At 48.8% G+C, this 15,206-nt stretch overlaps 1 protein-coding gene across 1 annotated transcript; it reads left to right on the top strand.

Annotated features, from left to right (window-relative positions):
- Window positions 1–787: 787 nt before the first annotated feature.
- LOC107109808 (TNF receptor-associated factor 2-like) lies at window positions 788–8,781 on the top strand. Its single transcript, XM_015410511.1, has 5 exons — window positions 788–1,014; window positions 4,183–4,237; window positions 4,804–4,902; window positions 6,727–6,846; window positions 7,639–8,781. The coding sequence occupies exons 1-5, from the start codon at window positions 863–865 to the stop codon at window positions 8,308–8,310; spliced, it is 1,098 nt and encodes a 365-aa protein (XP_015265997.1). The 5' UTR covers window positions 788–862; the 3' UTR covers window positions 8,311–8,781.
- The last annotated feature ends 6,425 nt before the right edge of the window (window positions 8,782–15,206 follow it).

Here is a 15,206-nt window from a genome sequence, read left to right as displayed (position 1 = left end):
GGCACAGACAGCATCATGGTATAATGCTGATCTGGTGAAATCTCGGATGCTAACCAAGGACTCGGAAAGGAGACCACCGAGGAAGCCTCTGCAGAGGAAGGCGATGGCCAACCACCTCTGCTTAACCTCTTTCCTTGGAAGCCCCTTGCTGGCTTAGGGGTTGTACTAAAAGTAGCAGGTCCCTCAACTGAGAGGGAATGTTGGTTGCAATGCCATGGAGGCAAATAACATTCCCTGATAAATTAAGCCAGTTGTAATTTGAGGGCACTCAGTCCACACAGACATTTTCACACCCAGATCTCCAGGAATTTCCCAGGCCAGAGTTGGCAACCGTACTTGAGTCCATCTCTGTCCTCCTAATTGGCAGCCACGCTCTAACTCAGGGCACAGCAGGGCAGGGCAGGCCCAGGCCGGGGTTTCTTTCTAGTGTTTTGAACCCTGTTCCTTCCAGTAAAGGCATGCCCGCACATGCCCTGGTTTCCTTCCCGGGGACCAAGGCGCGTTGCCTTTTCCCCGGCCTTTGGGCCGCCTCCTCCTCCGATAGGCATTCGGTTTCCTCCCTCCGCGCTGCCCTTTCCCCCACCCCCCCCCCCCCCCCCGGTTGAAGTCAGAGGCATTTCCCCGGCCTCGCCAGCCAGCCAGCCAACAGCGGCTCCCCCCTCGAGGCACGTTTGATGCGTCAGCGCTGGGATTCCCTGGCGCGTCTCTTGCTGACTCAAGGCCCCGGGGATGGCCCGGCTTAAAAAGCCTCCGTCGGGCTCGGAGGGCTCAGATCGCCTGGCGCAGGGGGAAGCAAGTCTAGCAGAGCGGGACGGAAGGGAGGGGGGCCTGCTTTTTCTATTTATTGCGGTTCTCGGTTCGGATGATGGGCAAGCTGAGGGGCGCCCTGATGCCCGTGGATCCTATTGGCAACGCCGGATTGCTCTGCCAGGCCTGCGGCTTCCTCCTCATCAACCCCCAGCAGGCGGAGTGCGGCCACCGCTACTGCCTGGGCTGCGTGAAGAGGCTCTTCAGGTCGGTGGCGGGGCTGCCTCGAGGGTGGGGTAGGGTGGGGTGGGGTGGGGGGATCTGGTGCCAGAGCCCGCCGGTGATCTTCTTGCTTTTCCACCTGGGATCTTCTTCCTCCTGATGTTTCTCAAGCAGCTTCTTCTCTCCAGGGCAAAGTGGTTGTTTTCCTTTCCTTTGTGGACTTGCCTTGTTCTGGGTTAGAGCGCTGGCCCACCTAGCTTTAGCATTAGAACGAAGTCGGAGTCCGGTGGCACCTCTGAGTTTATTCTGGGCATAAGCGTTTCCTGGGCAGGCACACTTCTTTACCTTCCCTGCCGGTAGCTCTCTCTGGGCAGTCTTCTTGGGCAGTGAAAGATCTGCCCCTTCAGCTGGAGTTGTCAGGGATTGAAGTTGGGGCCTTCTGGGCCACTGAAGAGGATTTCCCTCGGCATGAATTGTTGGTGTTTTATTGGAATGATAATTGTTATGAGGACAAGCCCCTCTCTTGTTGATTGAAGGTGGCGGCACTGGCGAGCAATTTCAGTTGGCAAGGTCAAAACGGAGGTGTATGCATGTACTTTGAACACAGGATGCCCCCTGGTTTTTATCTGTGGGGTGAGGCAAGATCCCCCGCCCAGGTATTTGGCAGAGGTGCTAACCAGTGCTCTGTCTAAGCTGTGGAGTCTTGTGAGCAAATATTCTACTTTGTGAGCTACTGGCATTAAAGTTGTGAGCGAGCGATTTGGCTACCGCATAAATTAGTTTACTCTGGAGCCATCCTTCCTTCTTCTTTTTTTTTAAACAAAATTTTTATTCAGGATATAATCAATCACAACCAACATTAATTTTACATTTATACCCTTTACATCCTACCCACCTCCCTTTTTCCTCCCCTATATGGCTTCCCACACTGCTACGACCTCCTGTATATTGCTTAACCTCTTCTCCTCCATCTATTTCCTCATTACACGTTCACTAGGTAACTGTTATTCGACTATTACAATTATTATCTCTATCATTTCTTGTTACTAACATTCAATATTCTGGAGCCATCCCTTCCTGAGCGAAGACAAAAAGGTGCGAGCCGGAGGCTAAAAAAACTGTGAGCTAGCTCACACTGACTCAGCTTAGAGGGAACACTGTGGCTATCCTGCATGTTTTATGTGCTATCTAGTCACTTCTTTTTTTCTCATTAACATTTTATTGTTAGGATTAAAACAATAAAACAAATATAACAATAAAAATATACATAAAGGTCATAAGAACAGTTATACATTCAAACCAACACACTAATTACAAAAAAGTAAGCTTTAAAGAATGATACATTCTTCAATAAATCTTTGAACAAAGTAACTTATTTTAGCCTCAATTTGTAATTGATGCCTGTACTGTTTGTTGCTTTAGATACAACCAAGTGTCTTCTGCCCTCAAGAATATCTGTAGACATTCAATGATATATCTAACCATATTAAACACAAAGTACTACCCACAAATCAAGTTTTACCAAAGCCTACTTACTATACTTTATTTGAACCATAAAAAAATCCTCACAACCATTTAACATAGTTATCCCAGGATGCTGAGATAAATTTTTTTGTCTGATAGAGCTTCTAAAATTGGCAACCATTTAGCTTCGAACCCAAAATGTACAACGTTCCTTTTATTTCTGTTAACTTTATCAGTGATGCTTTCCATAATGAACTGATTCCACAGCTTCACTTCTGACTTATGGCAACTTGTTATTGCCCTGCGCTGGATAGCCCAGACTAGCCCGGTCTTGTGAGATCTCACAAGGTTAAGCAGGATCAGCCCTGTCTAATATTTGGATGGGAGGCCTCCAAGGAATACCAGGGTAGTGATGCAGAGGGAGGCAATGGCAAACCACCTCTGAACATCTCTTGCCTTGAAAACCCTACCGGGTCACTATAACTCAGCTGTGACTTGGTGGCACTCTCCACCATCATGAATTTATGACCTCTGAAATGACCTACGGTTTTAATAGCCTTGCTTGGGTCTTGCAAACCGAAGGCCGTCCATGGCTTCTTTTATCAAGTCGACCTATCACATCTTAGGTCTTCTTCCTAACCTTATTGTCTCTTCCAATGAGTCCTTCTCATGATGGGACCAAATTATGATAGCCTCAGTTCTGGGTTATTAATTTATTAATTTTAGCTTCCAGCGATAATTCAGTCTTGATTTGGTCTAGAAGCCACTTATTTTTATATATATATATTGGCTTGCATGACCAGTAGTCTTAAGCACACATACACATTTGTGCAATAAAAACAACAAGTAAAACATCAACACTATTTAAAAAGCTCATACCTGGACAATAGGGTACGTTATCCCAATATGAGTGTGTTACACTGGCTAAAATCGTCAAACCACATGAGATAATTCTTCCAACTGGTACCCGCTACATCAAATCAGAACAGTTTGAACTTTCCCCACCTTGTTCCTTTTTTTTTTTTTTTGCCACCAGGGCCAAAAACATGGCCACTGCTTTGGTGACTGAATCAGCTCTGTCAGATAAAAGAACAGAAATTGACCAGGGAAGGGAGGGGAGATTTTCTTTTATCAAGATAGGTATAATATACTTCTGCCTCTCATCTTCCAGTTGGGGCAAGCTAGCACTATGTGATCCATTGTCTCCACCCTGCCTAGGCTACAGTCGCACAGCCGTTCAGAGAACGTTAATCAAGTACTGCTTCCTCTCTCTAGCTTTTACCTATATGTGTGCTCCTGGTGGGTTGTCCCCTTTTTATTTAAAAACAACGCTTCTTGGACGGTTTGCCTGTTTATTCATTGGCTTGCTTTGAAACGATCTAATGGGTTAGGTTCATGAGGTCCAGAGCCCGCTTCTGTGATGTAAATGCCAAGAGCAGAGATGCGTTGAAGGCACAAATGTATAGAAGTGGCCTGGCCCATTACAAGTCATGTTTGGTGACCATTTGGAATAGATGATATGCCAAGGATTGACAGTACATACAAACATCTTTGATTAGCTCGTGAACAGTATTCGGAATGAACAACAGGTGTAGAGGATTTGTGTATGTGTGCAAAGAATAAAGGGTGGAGGATATGCACAGATGAGAAAGTGGAGTTTTGTGGGTGGGAGGGGGAAGAGACCTTCAGAGCCAACATTTCTATTTCAGTTTGCATGATATTAAGTTTCCATGTTTCTTCCTGCCACAGGGACACAGACAAGACGGTGTGTCATGCTTGTAGGCAAGGCCTGAGCCCCAAACAGGTGAGTGGAACTCCAGCAAACCTCAGGCCCAAACAACTTCTGACCTTAAATGCACCGTTGCCACTGAAAAACTTTGTTTGATTTCCTCTTGCCACTCCATAACATGGAGAGGAGACTGTGTCTTGATTTTACGACATTGTGCCGTTCCTTGCCTCATATTGTTGGCTGCCATTGGTTTGGGCCGGGGGGAAAAGATGGGAAAGCGGTCCTAGGAGTCAGGACAAGCCCGTAGCTTCGGTGGGGCATCTCGGGGCTAGGCCCCCTGACTTCCCATCCAGCGGCGGCAGGTGTGGGGAAGGAGCCGGGTGTTCCTTTAATACAATCCAGTGCCCCCTAAGAAATTTAAATGCTCCTTGACTTAAAAAATCCTGGCTATGGGCCTGAGTCAGGATGGTGGTGAAACAGGTGGCTGCCATTTTCACTGGCAGTAATGCGTTTGAGATATAAGTTGTTTGGCCCGTAGTCAGAGGCTGCGTATGTAGCTCTGCGGTGAAAGGATATGGGCCAGGCTTTCGAATAATCAGCTAAAACCCTGAATTTCTCTCTCTCTCTCCCTCCCCCCTCAGTTCCACAGTGACAAAGCTGCGGAGAATGATGCGCTCATCACAGAAGTGGCTTGCCCAAATTTTGGCTGCACCTGGTCTGGAACTCTGAAATCCTATCAGGTATCTAATGAAGATCCTTTCTCCCTCCTTCCCCTCCTTTTTTTTAAAATGTTTTTTTTTATTTTTTTCAATTTTTAACAATTCTAACACTTCAAACAGTGAACAATTAATCTTCCAATTACATTCACATCTTGTAAATAGTTCCTGAGTATGTACAACGTTATAACATGTTCAAAGAATTACAGGGCTCTTGGAAGTGAGGGGGTTCAGAGCGTTTTCAGGACCGCCCTTTCCTTCCACCTCTTTTTTCATAGTGTTCAATAACATACTGCCTTCTTCGAAACAAAAAGCATGGGTTGCTATGAAATTTCAGGTTAGGCTTTCACAGGATCACCTTGGGGAGAGGCCATGGTTCATTGGCAGAGAATCTGCTTGGCATGCAGAAGGTCCCAGTTTCAGTTTCTAGTTAGAATGGCCAGGGAGTCAGTGATGTGGAAGGACTCTGCCTGAGACCCTGGAGAGCGGCTGCCAGTAGTAGGCGCTGACCTCAATGGTCTGATTCTGTATCGGGTGGCTTCATGTTTGGTGTAGTGGTTAAGTGTGCAGACTCAAATCTGGGAGAACCGGGTGTGATTCCCCACTCCTCCACTTGCACCTGGCTGGATGACCTTGGGCAAGCCGTAGTTCTGATAATGAGCTGTTCTTGAAAAAGAGCATTTTCTGTCAGAGCTCTCTCGTCCCCAGGGTGTCTGTTGTGGGGAGGGGAAGGGAAAGGAGTTTGTAAGCCGCTCTGAGACACCTTTGGGTAGTGAAGGGCGGGGTATAAATCCAATCTCTTCTCTTCTTCTTCATGTTCTTACCTTTTTGGCTCCTCTCTCTGCAATGAGCCTTTGATGGTCTCCCGCTGGGCTGGGAGGAAGGCTCTTCCCCAAGTCAAAGGCCCGCTCTGAGAAGTCACCCTCTAAGTTTACGCACTCCAGGATGCAAACTGTGAGCCAGAAAATCCTCGGCTACAAAGAGATCACTAGACAGACTTCAGCGGATCATTTTATCACAGCCTCGACCCTGGGGGGAGGGAATAACACTGGCCTACCTTGTAGGGTTGGTTACTTGTAGGATTGGTTACTGAGATTATAGCCGAAACATGTCGAACGCTTGAATTGCGCCCTATAAACCAATCATAATTCCTGGTCAGCTTAGAAGAATACTGCCTGCATGTTTTCCTGACTATCCGCATAGATAAAAGAGACAGAGACTTTCACTTTTTTGAAAGCTGGAAAATGATGAAAGAAGCCTGGGGTATTTCTGCTCTACAGATTTTAACGGTTTCCAACAGCCAATGCCGATCCCCTTAGAAATTTCTAGATTTTCCTCCTGAACTATAATTTTTCTACAGAGGTTGCTCACTCAAACGACAGGATTTTGAAGCCCTTGTGATTCAACTGGTATAAAATTGATATGTGTTTGTACTGTAGTTCTGTCTCAGACCTGGTTTCTCTGGATCAGGGCTGGCTCAAATGACTGAGCTGTGTCAAGTTCAATCTCCTCTCATGCTGCCCTGGCAGGGTCCAGGGTGGGTTGCCAAGGAAGCACTTCTGCAGCACACCCAGGGCACCAGTGCCGGTGGGCGAGCTGACGAGGGGTAGAAGCCACACCCGTCGCTTCCTCCCACTGGCTGCTCCCAACCAAGCAGGTGGTGGTGGGGTGAACCAACCCCTGTCCAGATCTGCCCCGAGAGCTCTGGCTGGCAGCCCATTCACTAAGGGGAAATGGCTGTCGTAGCTGGACAGAAATGGCTGCCTGTGCAAAGCGGATGGAAAGTAATTTCTCTCACTCCCCGCCACGCCTTCAACCTCCCTGATTCTCTGGCTTGTTCTGATGCAGGAGCACGTTTGCCCCCCTGTGGCTCAGTTTGGAATTGCAAAGGAATCAGCCTTGGCTCTTGGGGATCAAGAGGCTGTTGAGGAAAAGAAACTCACCTGGAGCGACAAAAACACCAGCGTGGTAAGTTGTGTAGGCCAAGTTGCTCGGGATGTGGGAGAAGATTCAGCAAAGCAAATGTAGATGTCAGACCCTATACACACACACACACACACTAATTTGTAGGGTTGTGTAGGAGAAAATCAAAAATCAAAATAAGACTTCATCTACTTATGGGAAGTTCTTATCATAGAGTTCCTGGTGATTCCTAGAGCTACCTGGAAATGACAAAGAGTAGCTCTAGGATTCAACAGAGACTCTACATAAAAATCAGAAGTTCTTACAATACGGCTTCCAGTGATTCCTAGAGCTACCCTTTGTCAGTCCTGGGTAGATCTAGGAATTGCCAGAAACTCTATGGTAGGAGCCTCCTGTAAGTAGACAAGGCCTTATTTTTCTTCTTAACAGGACCGGGGGGCAGGGTATCCCCTCCTCCATCAGGGGCTTGGCAGCACTATTAATTTACCACTTTTGAGAAAAGTGGATCACAATTTTCTATCTTTTAGCCTATCCTAAAGGCAAGGATGGGTGGGGGTAAGAAACAGGAGCAAGGCTCCTTTGTTGCATAGACAAGGTCAGCAAGCCTGACCTGGAAGCTTTTTATGGGGGTCAAGCCTGGCAGTGTAGCCTGCTCTGGCTTGCTTTGTTGGCCATCCTCTAGCTCCCTCTGGTGGCCACAAATTGGGTGGCGCTCACAGACCCAATCTCCACTGGGTTAATCCCTCGTGATCCAGGTTCAAGGGACCAGTTGCGGGCTTGAGTCCTTCAACCAAACATGGATCCCGAAGTCAACTGTCTAATCTCTCCACTCCGTAGGGCAACTCTTCTTTGAACACGGAAGCTGTCCTGTTGCGTGTGGAGTCCCTGGAGCTGATGGTGGTCTCTCTGCGGCGGCAGCTGAAAAGCCAGGAGGCCATGGTGAAGTCTCTCCAGCGCTGCTGTTCCCAGCATGAGAAGCTACTGAAAACCTCCCCGGAAGCCCACAGGAGCTCCAGAGAGTCCACACCAAAGTCGTCGGAGCTGATCAGCACCAACGGAACCCTGGTGTGGAAAGTGGAGAACTTCTCCAAGCTCTTGAGGGACGCCACTTCCGGGAAGAAGCGTTCAGTCTACTCCCCGGTCTTTGCTACCCACGCTTTCGGGTACCACCTCTGTGTCCGGATGTACCCCGACGGAGACGGCACCGGCAAGGGCAGCCACCTGTCCCTCTTCCTCGCCATAGCCAAGGGGCCCTACGATGACGTCCTGCCGTGGCCCTTTCAGCAAAAGGTCACCTTCATCCTCCTGGACCCCACGCGAAGGCAGCCGCCCCGGAAGGAGACCTTCCTGCCGGATCCCCACAGCGCCTCCTTCCACCAGCCCCACGAGAGGCTCAACGTTGCCAGTGGGAGCCCCCTCTTTGCCAGCAGAGCACAGATTCCCAGCTACCTCAAGGACGACGCGCTCTATCTCAAGGTCGTGGTGGATCCAGCCGGAATGGACGTTTGAGGGCAAAGGTCTACGAGGCAGGATGAATGGTTGTCCTCGGACCCGTCCCTTTCCAATGCGCTTCCCGATCTCCTTCCCTTCTGCCTGTCCTCTCCACTGTCACCACTACAGTCCCCCATTCCAGTATTGGGTATTCAGCTACCTCTTTTGAGACTCTCAAATCTTTGTTCTGTGAATTATGAAATATCAGCCTGTGAAATACACTCAGGTAAATCTTCTGAGCTTTGCAAGATGGCCGTTGCCCCTTTCACTTCTGACACATTTGTGGAAATCTGCTCTTGCTAAATGCACTGTTCCCGGTGGCCGCTTTGGGTAGGTCTTCAAGGGTGCGTTACACACCATGTGCTGTAGTGGTTAGAGCAGGGGTGTCGAACATAAGGCCCGGGAGACAGACTCTGCCCATCCAGGGCTCTTTTCCCAATGCAATATCGGAGCAGGATGGTTTCCCCCCCCCCTCCTGACATCTCCTTGTGAGGCTTTCTAGTCCCTCTGTGTGTGTGTGTGTGTGTTCATGAGCATGTGTGAATGCCCTTGGAGATACAAATTCAACTTATGCTGCTGTGTGTGGGTGTTTTCCTGTTGCTTAGCATCGGGATACAGCTGAGAGTGATTATATATTTTTTTAAAAAACTCAGATTAGTATTTGTTAATCATCTGTACTGCACTTTAAAAAGCAACGCACCAGGCTCTGCAGTCCCGATTGCTGAGAATCTTAAGTGCTTGGCTACGATGACAGTGCTTTCTACCTCACAGATCTATTTATTGAAAGCAATTTAGGTATTTATTATGTAATAACAGTACACATTTATTATGCAGATTGCAATATTAAACATTATTTATACGATTGGCTGTCTTATGCTGGTTACTTTTTAGTAGTTAAGCGCATGGACTGTAATCTGGGAGAGCTGTGTTTGTTTCCCCACTCCTCCACATGCAGCTGCTGGTGTGACGTTGGGTCAGCCACAAGTTCTCTCAGAGCTGTTCTCTCAAGAGCTAGTTTGTTGTAGTGGTTAAGTGCGTGGACTCTAATCTGGGAGAACCGGGTTTGATTCCCCACTCCTCCACTTGCACCTGGCTGGATGACCTTGGGCAAGCCGTAGTTCTGATAAGAGCTGTTCTTGAAAAAAGAGCAGTTTCTGTCAAGAGTTCTCTCAGCCCCACCTACCTCACAGGGTGTCTGTTGTGGGGATGGGAAGGGAAAGGAGTTTGTAAGCCGCTCTGAGACACCTTTGGGTAGTGAAGGGCGGGGTATAAATCCAATCTCTTCTCTTCTTCTTCAAGAGCAGTTCTCGAGAGAGAGCCCTCTGAGCCCTGCCTACCTCCCAGCCAGTGCTCCCTCTAAGCTGTGGAGTCTTGTGAGCAAAAATATGTGAGCCGGAGGCTAAAAAACTGTGAGCTGGCTCACACTGACTCAGCTTAGAGGGAACACTGCTCACAGGGTGCCCGTTGTGGGGAGGGGGAAGGGAAAGGAGATTGTCAGCCGCTCTGAGACTCTGATTGAAGCTTGGGCTATAAATCCAATCTCCTCCTCCTCTTTCTTGTGCCGTCAAGTCCCAGCTGGCTTACAGCGACCCCGTTGGTTTTTCAAAGCAGGAGACCATTCAGCGGTGGTTTGCCACGGCCTGCCTCTGTGGCAGAGATCCTGCGGTATTCCTGGGTAGTCTCCGGTCCCCGTACTAACCAGGGCCGACCCTGCTTAGTTTCCAGGATCTGACGAGAGGTCAGGATGCTGGTTATTGGAAGGGAGGTGGGAGCACGACTGTATGCCCAGCAGGGCACTGTTAGCTATTGAGCTCCATCGATGATGGTGGCGGCGGTCATGGTGGGAAATGTAGTCAAGTCGCAGCTGATTTATGGCAATCCAGAAGTGCTTTCGAGGCAAGAGGTGTCCAGAGGTGGTTTGCCATGGCCTGCCTCTGCCCAGCAACGCTGAACTTCCTTGGTGGTCTCCCATCCACGTACTCACCAGGGTCGACCCTACTAAGCTCACGAGATCTGACCAGGCCCTCCGGTTAAGGCTACCCCTTTAAACATTACGGGAGATCAGTTCACAGACTGGAGAGAAATCTGGCCCCATGTTACCAACCCCCTCCTCCCCCTGAAAAGCCAGCAAAAGCCAATCATGGCCCACCTTGCTAGGAAGCCCATTGACGGTTTTCCCTGGGTTTTGACAACAAAGTAAACAGAATAAGGAGCAAAAGGTGAGCGTGGTAACATGGGGGTGTGGCCTAATATGCTAATGAGCTGTGATGCCAGGGTGTGGCTTAATATGCTAATTTGTTTCTGCTATTGGGTGTGGCCTATTATGCTAATAAGTTCCTACTGGACTTTTTCTACAAAAAAAGGCCCTGCCTCCAAGTGTGAAGCATGGCTGACCCCCTCCCCCCCTGAGATCTGATGAGATCAAGCCAGCCTGGGCTATCCAGGTCCAGGTGAAAGCATTTGCCACAGAGGAAGGCTTTTAGCCAAAACGCGTTTGGTTCTTGTATATGGTTAGGTTTTGTACCTTTTAGAAGAGAAGAGAAGAGAAGAGATTGGATTTATACCCCGCCCTTCACTTGGAGTCTCAGAGCGGCTTACAAACTCCTTTCCCTTCCCCTCCCCACAACAGACACCCTGTGAGGTGGGCGGGGCTGAGAGAGCTCTGACACAAACGGCTCTTTTTCAAGAACAGCTGTGCCAGAGCTTGTGACTGACCCAAGGTCACATCAGCAGGTGCAAGTGGAGGAGTGGGGAATCAAACCCGGTTCTCCCAGATTAGAGTCTGCGCACTTAACCACTACACCAAACTACACCAAAACCTGTATTTATATGTTTAGACATTCGTCTGTATATTAGGTAAAGGCACTTATATGCAGAACTGTAGGAATGTGGTTTTTAAATTATATTTTAACACTTGTAAATGTATAATTAAATTATATTTGATATTTTGTGTATTAGCACTGTGTGCCTAGCTGTATTTCAGTTTCGTTTTTTGGTCTCCACCTTTTCATAAGAACATAAGAGACGCCAATGTTGGATCAGGCCAAAGGCCCATCCAGTCCAACACTCTGTGTCACACAGTGGCCAAAAATACCAGGTGCCATCAGGAGGTCCACCAGTGGGGCCAGGACATTAGAAGCCCTCCCACTATTGACCCCCCCCCAAGCACCAAGAAGACAGAGCATCACTTGCCCCAGAGCCCCTATCTATACCTTGTGGCTAATAGCCACTGATGGACCTCTGCTCCATATGCTTATATTTTCGGTTACCTTTCTCCGTGTCTTAAGTGCCTGCAACTGCAGCTACGCATTGTTTTATTTAATCTGTCCTGATTAGGGTTGCCAGGTCCAATGGGAAATGCTGGTGGGGGGGGGGATGGGGGGATGTACTGGGAGCCGGAAGTGACATCATGCAATGTACCTATGGTCCTTTCCGCACTAGACCTTAAATCCTGGTCCAGCCCTGTCCCCGAACGTACATTCTACACTACATGCAAGTTCACCCCTCTAATTATCTCACGGTATTTTCTGTTTCCACATGACACTGAGGTCAGTGTTCCCACTAAGCTGAGTTAGTGTGAGCTAGCTCATAGTTTTTTAGCCTCCGGCCAACACATGTATTTGTCTCAGCTCAGGAAGGATGGCTTCCGAGCAAACTAATTTATGCAGTAGCCAGATTTTAACGCTAGCAGCTCACAAAGTAGAACTTTTGCTCACAAGACTCCACAGCTTAGGGGAGCATTGATTGAGGTCACCCCAGTTTCGCCCCACACTTGTCCCGGGATTTCGTTATAACCAGGGATATATGCAAGGTATTGTGTCACGAGTTGAACTTTGATAAAACCAGGGATGAGATCCAAGTGCGGAAAGGACCAGTGTCACCCAGAAGTGTAGGCATGTTGGTGATGTTGAGGGTGACACTGCTTTTTGGGCAAAACTTTATGGTAAAATCAGCCTCAAACCATAGAGTTTTGCCCAAACACCAGAGTGTCCCCCCTGACGTCACCGACAGGCCTACATCACTTCCGGGTGACATATAGGCACATCACATTTATTTCTGGTGATGTCGCTGTGTGTGTGTGTGTGAGTTTCCTCCAGCCAGCTGGTGGCGGGCAGGAGCCCGCAAAACCAGGGAATCCCCCGCCCCCAACTGGGGAATGGACACCCTAATCCTGATCCGCCAGAGAGGATCTTTCTTTAGCCAGCCACCTGCCTGCCCCTCTTTCCCATCCCCACATGCTTAGTGTCACATTTACTGATAATCGACATGTGGATCCATAAAGTTTCTGCAGCCCAAACACTGGCTGGTATGAGTTCTTTCTTGGGAAGTGGCACACACAAGAGCTCACAATAAGGTAATAAATGGACTCAGGACCCCGATGCATGTGTTAATCACTCTTTGAGTGAAGAAGTACTTTCTTTATTTGTTATTTATTTATTACTTTGGTTTTTACCCTCCCCACCCCGCCACGGCAGGCTCAGGGTGGCTTACAAAGAAAACAATAGTTAAAACAATAATATCAAATCAATATCAAATACACAATAAAATAGCACTTCTAACAGGGCCAGTTTTTGGGTGGGCTGGCAACGAGTGTCAAGGCCTCCCCCCCTGCCTACCGCCGGTATCTCCCCTGCTCACTATTGCGGATATGTAATTAACACAGCATGGTTGTTCCAGTCATAGAAGTGTGATATTGCGCACAGTAAAATAAATCTCCCAAGAAGTATGTTGCAAAAGTAAAATTCGCGTTTATTCAGGTAGATTCAGTTCACATGCAGGTTGCAGTCGGAAAGGAGAGGAAGAAGACTAATCATCACATGCAGGTTGCAGTCGGAAAGGAGAGAACGAAGACTAATCAAAAGAATACTACTCCCTTTCACAAATGGCCAGCTAAATCCAGCACCGTGGATGTGGAGGTATGAGGGCCCTGTTTCTACAGGTGAGACACCTGTAGAAATGTGCAACTCCATGAGGCAAAGGGATAGAGAACAAAGGGCACAGGACGAGAGGAGGGGTCAGAGAGCAGCTCCCGGCTTAAGACAAAGGGAGGCCTCCCTCCCTCCCACATGCCACCCACGCCACAGTCCTCTCAGAGCTCTCTCAGCCCCACCTGCCTCACAGGCAATGTTCCCTCTAAGCTGTGGAGTGTTCTGAGCAAAAATCCTACCTAATGAGCTACTGGCATTAAAGTTGTGAGTGAGCGATTTGGCTCCTGCATAAATTAGTTTGCTCTGGAGCCATCCTTCCTGAGCTAAGACAAAAATGTGTGAGCCGGAAGCTAAAAAACTGTGAGCTAGCTCACACTAACTCAGCTTAGAGGGAACACTACTCACAGGGTGCCTGTTGTGGGGAGAGGAAGGGAAAGGGGATCGTAAGACTCCTTCGGGTAGTGAAGGGCAGGGTATAAAAACCAACTCTGCTCCTCCTCCTCCTGCCACCTGTACTCACAGCTACCTTCACCGCCTGCAGCACTTGCAAGAGGGGCCGGGAGAAAGGAATGGGCCGCAGGCAGGGGAGAGAGGAGGGCTGTGGGGCAGGGAGTTGGTGGCAGTGTGGACCCCCCCCCCCAAATCCTGGGCCCTGGCAGCTGCCCGACCTCACAGTATGCTGATGCTGGCTTCGATGATCCCTAAGAAGTCCTCCAGACCCATTTTAAAAAGCCCTTTGCCTGCCATTCTGTTCCTAGACTGGTTATTATAACATCCCACCTTCCCCTCTAATAGACCTTAACTTCAATATGTCTTCTATTTAAAAAAAAAATAAAAATAGAACCATATTTGATATCTCACATTTGGCTGGAGAGTGGTAGGTTGCAGACCTTCACCTTTGTGGGTGAAGCGTTCTCATGGCATAAAGAGAAGCATCATCAATGCCTTGTCATGTCCGCAGACGGCGCTGGGAATCGTGGGGTGGGGCAGGGGCACGGGAAACATTCTGAGGACTCACACAACTCGTCTGTTCCATGTAGACCTGCCAGCCCCTGCTTCAGTGAGTGCCTCTGCTGTGGGGCACAGTGGAGAAGGTTATGTGGTGGAGGTAGACTTCCTGGGGGGGAACAGCTATGGAGGGGCTTTTGGGGGCTCCACCCACTTTCTTAGGTCTCAGAGAACGAGAAGAGCACCTTCCTACCTAAGTGATTATGATTGTTCGTAGTTGTTTTTGCTTAGGGGGGAGGGATTTGTAATGTATTCAGATGCTGCCCTGAATGCATTAGGAGGTATGTGAATCCTCCCATAGAGAAGCCATGCAAAGCTTCAAGCTTCGGCAGGGATTCGCGCCGAAAAGTATTGTGGCCAATCAGATTTGAATGGTTGTAAGCGGGACCGCTTATGATTGGTCGTTCATGCACACAACCTGATAGGTTGGTTTAATGTACAGTAGGTGTGGCTACAAATACCGAACTAGCTGCAATGAAATGTAGTTGTCAGATGACAAATGTTCGGGCTATCAAGAGTTGTACCGTGTCAGACGAAGTCAATTGAAGAGCTGAATAAACCTGAGTTTTCTGAAATCACTCTCTGACTACTTTGTTAAGTGCGGACTTAACAATTGGCGACGAGGATGGGATCCAGGAGCGGGTAGGCAGCCCCGCTGGTCCCGAACCAACGACGGACAACCAAGAGCAGCAGCTCGCCGTGGCAGAGCAGCGACAGGCACCACCAGCACCGGTGGCAGCGATCGCAGCTATGGCCAATAGCCCGAAGTTCGAGGCATTCGAACCAGCGACCGAGGATTGGGACGCCTACCTGCTGAGGTTCGGGTTCCACCTTGAAGCGAACGACATCACCACGGAGGATAAGAAGAGAGCCACCCTCCTGAGCTCTTGTGCCCCAGTGGACATCGGAACAGTGCCGTTCAAAGAGCTGACTGAAAAGTTGAAGGCACACTTCTCACCGCAACTGTCGGAGATCGCA

Source organism: Gekko japonicus, unplaced genomic scaffold (genome assembly GCF_001447785.1).
Source record: "Gekko japonicus isolate JY-2015 unplaced genomic scaffold, Gekko_japonicus_V1.1 scaffold2490, whole genome shotgun sequence".
Classification (NCBI taxonomy): domain Eukaryota; kingdom Metazoa; phylum Chordata; class Lepidosauria; order Squamata; family Gekkonidae; genus Gekko; species Gekko japonicus.
This window is presented reverse-complemented; position numbering and strand designations above follow the sequence as displayed.

Excerpts from the sequence above, each read along its gene's own strand:
- LOC107109808 (XM_015410511.1), top strand. The coding sequence starts at position 863 with ATGATGGGCAAGCTGAGGGGCGCCCTGATGCCCGTGGATCCTATTGGC. Across the intron at positions 4,238-4,803 it reads AAGGCCTGAGCCCCAAACAG|TTCCACAGTGACAAAGCTGC; the intron begins GTGAGTGGAACT and ends CTCCCCCCTCAG. Across the intron at positions 6,847-7,638 it reads GCGACAAAAACACCAGCGTG|GGCAACTCTTCTTTGAACAC; the intron begins GTAAGTTGTGTA and ends TCCACTCCGTAG.